The sequence below is a fragment of the Dipodomys ordii genome, unplaced genomic scaffold (assembly GCF_000151885.1).
Source record: "Dipodomys ordii isolate 6190 unplaced genomic scaffold, Dord_2.0 Scaffold19, whole genome shotgun sequence".
NCBI lineage: Eukaryota > Metazoa > Chordata > Mammalia > Rodentia > Heteromyidae > Dipodomys > Dipodomys ordii.
This window is the reverse complement of record NW_012267235.1, coordinates 2,152,046-2,160,946: the sequence shown is the minus strand read 5'-3', so window position 1 is coordinate 2,160,946 and position 8,901 is coordinate 2,152,046. Positions and strand designations below refer to the sequence as shown.

The 8,901-nt window shown below is 44.4% G+C and overlaps 1 protein-coding gene across 1 annotated transcript in view; it reads left to right on the top strand.

Moving 5' to 3' along the window:
• The first annotated feature begins 1,082 nt into the window (after positions 1-1,082).
• Usp32 (ubiquitin specific peptidase 32) overlaps positions 1,083-8,901 on the top strand; it is a 168,220-nt gene continuing 160,401 nt past the window's right edge. Inside the window, exon 1 of the mRNA XM_013013080.1 lies at positions 1,083-1,170. Within this exon, the coding sequence (XP_012868534.1) occupies positions 1,113-1,170 (58 nt within the window). The 5' untranslated portion in view covers positions 1,083-1,112. The remainder of the gene's footprint in view (positions 1,171-8,901) is intronic.

Below are 8,901 nucleotides of genomic sequence, written 5' to 3'. Positions count from 1 at the left end.
CCACAGCCTCCACTTCCGGGTAGTGTGTGTGTGTGTGTGTGTGTGTGACAGTTTATTGGAGATGAGTCTCACGGACTTTCCTTGCCCAGGTTGGCTTCGAACTTACGATTCCAGGCGTGCCAGTAGCCAGGTTTGGCCTCGGAACCAACACATTTATGGAGAGCCACTCTTGGAGGAACGACGACCCAGAGTGGCGGGGCCCGGGGCGGCTCCGCAGGCCAGGCAAGCCCGCCTCGCTCCCCAGCTCACCTGCCTACGGGATCTCCGGGCTCGGAGCACAGTTCTCCCGTCACAGGAAAGCCACGAAATTCTCCTTTCACAACTTCCTCCCGGTCAAAAAGAAAATAAAAAAGTCTAACACGTGATTCCCGCCTGCCCGGCCCGCTCCTCCCCTACCAACCACACTTTTCAGATCCCCGTTTCCTAACATTCCACCGGCCCCGAAAGGTGAGCCCCAGCCACCGCCCCTCCAACGGCCGGGGGTCGGGAACCTCCCGACTGACACCCGAAGATGAAGGTGGGCGGGACCGTCCTCGAACGCCCCGGAAGTCACTGCCTGCCTCGCTGGAGGAGGCTCCGGGGAGCTTTTCGCAGCTAAGGATTGGCGGGCAGGTGAATGACGTATTACGTGGGACGACGTGGCTCCGCCCCTGCGATCATCCCAAGCGCGGTTAGCGTGGGGCGGGGCGGCGTGTGTGGCCCCCGGGTGGCCATTCCCCGGAACCATCCCCAGCCTGGGGTCAGGTGACCCTCGGCTGAGCTCGTGGGAGGAGGGGGGGGTGTGGAGAGGAGGGAAGAGGGCGTGAGGAAGGAAGAGAAAGGGCGGAGGGGAGGGGGGGGTGGGTGGGAAGAGAGAAGGGCGGAGTAGAAGGGAGAGGGAGGGGAAGAGGGAGGGGAAGGGGGCGGGGCGGGAGCGTGTCACGTGATTCGGCATGGAGGCGGTGGCCGGGAGGAGCCGCCGGGGCAGAAGCCGCACTTGTTAGTGTTGGGGGAGGAGGGGGCCGGGGACGCCGACACCGTCAGTCAGGGACGCGGCGGAGAAGGCAGCCAAGGGGGGGTGGGGGTGGGGGCGAGACCAGGCTCCGACCCCCGGCCGAGGGGATGAGGGGAGCATGGGCGCCAAGGAGTCACGGATCGGATTCCTCAGCTACGAGGAGGCGCTGAGGAGAGGTGAGGGGGAGGGGTCCGGGCGAGCCGCCGGGGAGGCCGGCGGCGGGCCGCCGGGTGGGGAGGGGGGGGTGGGTGACCGTGCCGGAGGGGAGGTGGAGGGTGTGGGGCGTCCACGGCGGAAGGGAAAGCAGGCCGCGGAGCTGGGGAGCATTCTGGTCGGGGGGCGAGCGGTGTTTGGGAATCGGGGACCGGATGGAAGGAGGCGAAGCTCTCGCAGACAGGAGGGTGTCAGGCGCTGGCCGGGCAGCGCTCGTGCTCTCCGGCGGCGGCGTTGTGCTGGCCGTGTCCAGGGGGAGTCCTTTCTCGGGGGGGGGTGCCTTCAGTCTTTCCAGCCCCCCTCATCATCCTTCACTGCCATTTTCTATCACTCCTTCGGAAAAACCCCAGCAACATCCTTAACATCGTCCATAACAGCCTTGGCTGGAAGGGATTGGGGAGGCGGCTGCAAAGCTGGCTGTTCCCCCCCCCCCCCAACCATGAATCCCTTCCTATTGGAGAGCCTTTGCTTTTTCAGAGGGCCTTGTCCAGTCTCTTGAGGGCTAGACCATCCATCTCTTCCGCTCGCCCCTCACCCTGTTTGTGCTGACTTTGACAAGAACGACCTGAAATGAAGTTGTGTTCGAGGTGAGATGAGACTGGACAGCTGGTCTGGCCATAAGACCTTGTCTTGGGTTTCTTCTCCTCGACATTGATCAGAGGCGTTTTACTGCACTTGATTCCCAGTTCTCACCCCCTCTCTTCCATAAAATGGCATTCAGACATCCAGCATTGTGTTACTGTATTATAGCTCCCTTTAGAGACTGGCCTTGCTGCCAGTTATGGCCTGCTGCTGCTATTGGCTCTAATGCACAGAGTGTTAACAGCCCCAACCCCCTACCACTTAACTGATACCGATGTCCATGCTTACCAGAGCACATACTAACTGGAAGTGTCTTTTTTGCACAGTTCATGGCTGGAATGTGACTTAATTTTTTTCATGACCGGGATTTAAGTATGTGTGAATCTATTTCTTTTAGACATTTAATGGATTTTCTTGGTTAGAAGTGAAAAGCATTAAGCTGATTAGGTGCTAGGCGTTATTATTAACAGGTTTCAAAGTCCCAAAACCAGCCATGCTCCAGGTGGTTTTAGTAGCTAAGGATATAAAATGAAAATTAGATCAAAGGACAGGCATTTAACATGAGAATTTAAGAGTGAATTCATGCTCATATAGATAAAGAAGAGGAATAAGTTCAGCAGAACATTACCTGAATAAAATACAGAATTTAGATGTTTTGGTTATGGGTCTACAAGAATAACAAAAATATGCCTTTTGTCGGGTTCCCTCCCACTCTCTGCAGAACAGTATAATGATTGTCCTTAAGCACAATCTCACTTGAACTTTTTTTCCCCTTGCTTCAATATGAAAAATATTACAAATTCTTGATGTGTTTCCAGCCCTTCTTAGGCTAGTCATTTCCGGGATGCTGTTGAGCCTGACAGGTCTGGCCTCAATTAGGCAATGGCTTACATGACATGAAAGAGGCCATCATTCAAACTGATTTACAGCTTCAAGGTTCATAAGTGTTTCTTAAGTGTGAGGGTGTGAATACCAGTGATGTACATGGCATTAAGAATTTCTAAAATTAGACTTTTATTCCAATTCTAGCTTGCTTAATTTATATTAAACTGTGAATGTACTTTTAAAATATAAATGGAGTCAATGATGCGTTTTAAACTGATCAGATGATTTTTATTTCATTTGCATCTTCCTGTTGCATTTTGAGACATATTTGAAAAGGTAGCAAAATATTTGTTAATGCCTGAGTAAAGTTTGTTGCATTTATTAGTTTTGCTGCAGAGGAAAAGTAAAACAAGAGGAGCAAGCTGATTAAAAAGTATTTTTTAAATGCAAACCAAGAGCCTTTTTAAATAAAATGGTTAACTCAAACATGATACTGTATACTTTTGTAAATGTCAAACTTCAATTTAGAATTTCTTTTTTTTTTTTTTTTTGCCAGTTCTGGAGCTTGAGCTCAGTGACTGGGCATTGTCCCTGAGCTTCTTTTGCTCAAGGCTAATAATCTATCACTTGAGCCAAAGCACCACTTCTGGCTTTTTCTGTGGTACTGAGGAATTGAATCCAGGGCTTCATGCATGCTAGGCAAACACCACTAAGCCACATTCCCAGCCTTAGAGTTTCTTTTTTTTTTGGGTCGGTAGTGGAGCTTAAACTCTGGGCTTGGGTGCTGTCCCTGCGCTCTTTAGCTCAGGGCCAGCGCTCTACCGCTTGAGCCACAGTGCCACTTCCTGTTTTCTAGTGGTTTATTGGAGATAAGAGTCTCAGGGAGGACTTTCCTTCCTCGGGCTGGCTTTGAACCGAGATCCTCAGATCTCAGCCTTTTGAGTAGCTAGGATTACAGGCATGAGCCACCGGCGTCTGGCTTTAGAGTTTCTTTAAGGCTACAGAAAGTTCATAAAGCTTTTGCTGGAATTAAAAAATTGCTCTGAGAACCTTTTGAATAATTTAAATAAGTATGAATACCTGCATCAGTTCCATGTATTTGTATTGTAGGAGGTGAATGGGGAGGATGAGATCTGATAAACATACATTACTCTAATGTGTGTTATATGAGTCATTGTACAAGTAAAAACAAGTTTGATAAAACTACTGAACTATTTGCCTCCTTGGCTTTAAAATTATTAACCAATGTCCACTACAATACCCATAATTAGGTAACATGAAAAAAAAGTAACATATGCTCTACAAACAAACATGAAATTTCAGGCAATTTATCATACAGAGTTGGACCTTAGAAATGAAATGTTAATGACAGATAACACTGGGTTTGAGTGAAAGGACATTTTAGTGACTCTTGAGAAGTTCTAGGAATTAGGATGACTGGGTTTTCATTTTATTTTGGCTAGACCCCATGTCAGTTGTATAAACCTTAATGGTTTTCTGAAAGTGTATGTATCTTTTTTTTTTTTTTTTTTAATTGTCAGTCATGGGTATTGAACTCTAGACCTGGGCTCTGTCCCTGAGCTCTTCAGCTCAAGGTGAGTGCCATACCACTTGAGCCACAGCACCACTTCTGGTTTTCTGATGGTTAATTGGAAGTTAAGAGTTTTACAGATTTTTCTGCCCTCCTTGACTTTGAACCATGATCCTCAGATCTCAGCTTTCTGGTGGCCTGAGCCACCAGGGCCTGGCAAGTGTGTATCTTTAGACATTTTTTTTTCCTGATTCTGAGGCTTGAACTCAGGGCCTGGGCTCTGTCCCTGAGCCTTTATGTGCACAAGGCTAGTGCTCTACCACTTCTGCCTTTTTCTTTTTATGTGGTACTGAGGAATGGAACCCAAGGCTTCATGCATGCTAGGCAGGCACTCTACCACTGAGCCACATTACCAGCCCAAGTATATGTATCTTTAGACCTTTTTTTTTAATATAAAAATGTAATAAGGTAGTTTTTACTTTTGTCTTATGTTTATCTTTCTTGAGTATGTTGTATAGAAGTAAGAGAAGATTTGACTCATTAAAGAATGCATGTGTTAGCTGGGCACCAATGGCTCGCACCTGTAATCCTAGCTACTCAGAATGCTGAGATCTGAGGATCATGGTTCAAAGCCAGTCCAAGCTGAAAAGTCAGTGAGACTCTTATCTCCAATTAACTACCAGAAAACCAGAAGTGGTGCTGTGGCTCAAGTGGTAGAGTGCTAGCCTTGAACAAAAGAACTCAGGGACAGTGCTTGGGCATTGTTTAAGCCTCAGGACTGGCTCAAAAAAACAAAACAAACAAAACATGTGTTTTATTTGTTTATATTGTAGAAGGGAATTATGCTTACTGCACTTGCTAGGTACTGGAAATTTAGCAGCTATGTTCTATTTTTTTTTATCCTATTGCATTAGTAGTTTGTTTTTGCTTTAAAATTGTGTTCTGTTGGGTGCCAATAGCTCATTTCTGTTTGTTTGTTTGTTTTTTTTTTTGGTCCGGTCGTGGGGCCTGAACTCTGGGCCTGGGCGCTGTCCCTCAGCTCAAGGCTAGCGCTCTACCACTTGAGCCACAGCGCCACTTCTGGCTTTTTGCTTATGTGGTGCTGAGGAATCGAACCCAGGGCCTCAGGCATGCAAGGCAAGCACTCTACCACTGAGCCACCTTCCCAGCCCAGTAGCTTATTTCTGTAATCTTAGCTACTCAGGAGACTGGGATCTGAAGATCAAGGTTTGAAGCCAGCCTGTGCAGGACAGTCTATAAGATGCTTACCTCCAATTAACCACCAAAAAGATGAAAGTGAAGCTGTGGCTTGAGTAGTAAAGCACTAATTTTGAGGAGAAAAGCTCAGACAGTGCCCAGTCCTTGAGTTCAAGCACCAGGACCAACACACACATAAGTGTCATAAGTCCTTAGATCAGAATTCAGAAGCATTGAAAGAATTACTGCAAGTTAACATTCATTTCAGCACTTAAGCCTTAAAAATTGCCTCTCGTTATTTATTCTTCTTTGTCCTTTCTTCTTCCTTATTCTCTTCTGGACACTGAAGATTATAAGCCTTCTCTTTTTCTTTTCTTATGGAAGAATTGGCTAAATTAAAATGTTCTTGACTTTTCACACCTGTAATTCCAGCACTCTGGAGGCTGAGGCAAGGGAGATCATTATTTCAAGGCCAGTGAGACTACACAGATGATATTAAAAAAAAAGAAAAAACAAAAAAGCCAGGGGCCAGTGCTTACACCTGTAATTCTAGCTACCCAAGAGGCTGAGAATTTGAGGACTGAGATTCATCGGTAACCTGGGCAAAAAAATTATGAGACTCCCATCTACAAAAATACCAACAAAAAGCTAAGATGGGGGTCAGAGGCAAAAGTGGTGGAGCACTAGCCAAACAAGCATGAGTCCCTGAGTTCAAGTTCTGGTACAGGATCAAAAAAAGACAACTGTCTTTTTCTTTCTTTTTGGCAGTATTGGTGTTTGTACTCAGGCCTTACACTTGCTAAGCAGGTACTCTACCACTTACGCCATTTTGCCACTCTCTTTTGGTTTTGGTTATTTTCAAGATACAGTCTTGAAAATAAGCCTGTGCCATCCAGGACTGCAATCCTCCTATTTTTTTATAGTGGTACTAAAAAGACAGTGTTTTTTTTTTCTTTCTTTTCATAATATATGTAGAAAGCATGTTTTCTCTTTTTAGGGCTTATTTATGCTTCTGCTAGTCTTGGAAACTTTTGTACTCTGGCTGGCCTTGAACTAGTCCCCTCATCTCTGTCACTCAAGTATCTAGAGTTATAAATATCACAATCTTGACATTTAAATTATGGTATAGATTATCCTGGGTGGATTTCTTCTAGTCCCCTCTCTTTTTCAGTTTTGGGGATCTAGCCTGGGGCCTTGTGTACATTAGGTGAGCGTGCTACCACTGAGCCCCTTGGTGTTTCGGACTGCTCTTGAACTTACCATGTAACCCAGTCTGGACTTGGACATTTACTTCTGCTCAACCTTTCAAGTTCTGGGATTAAAGATGTTTGCCACCATGCTTGGGTTCATAATTTGCCATGTTTCTTTGCTCATTCATGGAGCAATTTTTTGTGGGGCCCGAACTCTGGGCCTGGGTGATGTCCCTCAGCTCTTCAGCTCAAGGCTAGCGCTCTACCACTTGAGCCACAGCACCACTTCCAGCTTTTTTCTTTTTGCTTATGTGGTGCTGAGGAATCGAACCCAGGGCCTCATGCATGTGAGGCAAGTGCTCTACCACTGAGCCACCTTCCCAGCCCATGGAGCAATTTTTAAAGATTAAACTCTGGTTATGAATTTGATGCAGAGGAAATGTAATCAAGACCCTCTAGGATCCTATGGCCTAGGTTATTGATTTCCTTTGAAATTAAATGTCCCAAGGTGTATAAGCCTATTCCTAAAAACAGAAATTAAATATTAGAACTTTGATTTATAGTTCTGACTTGTGTATTTAATAACATAATGAAAATGAACATAATGAAAAGGAGCATTCCATCACAAATTAACATGGTTTATTAAATAAGTGTTTTTTGAAGAAAGTCCCATAGTAAGTACAGAGTATATGTAGGTGTCTCTGATGGCCTGGAAGTACTCTAGCACTGTATTCATTCCATAGTATATGCTCAGTAATTAATTGTGTCTGAAGGAGCTTAGTCTTAGTCCTAGTCTCTTATAGGTGATTTTGTTTGCTGGCAGAATAATTAAGCATGTAGTAGTTGAAGCTTCCAGTATTATATTCATGTTGCATTTTACCTATCCTAAGATGATCTAAAACATTGAATCTCCAGCAATTGGTCCTGGGGCTTGAACTCTGGGTTTGGGTACTGTCTCTAAGCTCTTCAGCTTAAGGTGAGTGCTATACCACAGTGCTACTTGACCAACAGTGCTATTTCTGGTTTTCTGGTGGTTAATTGGAGATAAGAGTCTCAGGAACTTTCCTGCCCAGGCTGGCTTTGAACCGCTAGGGTCAGTTCTCAACCTCCTGAGTAGCTAGGATTATAGGTGTGAGTCACTGGCACTGGGCTCCCATCAAGACTTTGTTTACCAAGTTTCTCAGTATTTTTTTTTTTCAGCTTATATCCCACTTTTGTTTTTTTGTTTTTTTTTAATTTTTTTAAATTTGATTTTATTTTATTTGTGAACATAATTTTTTTAAATTTGATTTTATTTTATTTGTGAACATTTATTGTGTACAGAGGGGTTACAATTACATGGGCAGGATAATACGTACATTTCTTACCAAGCATTGCAGCCTCCTCCTTTGGTTTACCCTTCACATCCCTTCCCAGCCTCCCCCCTCCCCCCCAAGTTTCTCAGTATTAACATTAATTAGTTTTGATTATCATTCTGTAAATAAAAATGAATTTCAGCTAGTTCCTCTTGTACTATTCTCACTAAATCACTTATTTTTTAATTCGAATTTGTTAAACCAGTAAATTGTCTAGTATTAGTGGAATACTTAACCAGATCTTATTACTTGTAAATACAAAAAATAGTGCAGTTTTAAATTAGTTTGGTTATATGTAGCTACTTAAGTAGTTGCAATGGTGCTGTTGATTCATATATTTGGAGTGTCAGTGACAAACAGGAGATAAAAGCCCCAAGGAATCCTGGATTTTGAGGGATGAGTAGAATATGAGGTGACATCACTTGCTGGTCAGTGACTTCCCCCTTATCAAACCGGACAGTTGCTGTTTGTTTATTGTTGTTCATTGTCTGTCTTTGTGCTTGCATAGTGAAACTTTTTTTGACAGTGATTAGCATTCAGTGTTGTTCTCCAAAAAATGTTCAATTTAGAGTTGAGATTGTGATACCTAAAAAATAGCCAGATACTTTTTCAGGAGGAGAAAGTAAAGACTTTTGGCAATTTGTTATACTTCAGGTCATAGGGAAGTTAGGGAGTTATTCTTGCTAGAACGTAGAAAAAAATTTTTTTTTAACAATAGAGATTAAGGCTGTTAGTTTGGTTTAGAAGAATTAAACAGCTGCAGTAATGGAGGAATTTTATTTATGAATTAAAAGGTAGTGGTTAGTAGTATTGAAAAGAGCTGGGAAGGTGGCTCAGTGGTAGAGTGCTTGCCTTGCATACATGAGGCCCTGGGTTTGATACCGCAGCACCACATACGCAGAAAAACCCAGAAGCGGCACTGTAACTCAAGTGGTAGAGTGCTAGCCTTGAGCCTAAGAGCTGAGGGACAGCACCCAAGCCCAGAGTTAAGGCCCTACGACTGACCAAAAAAAA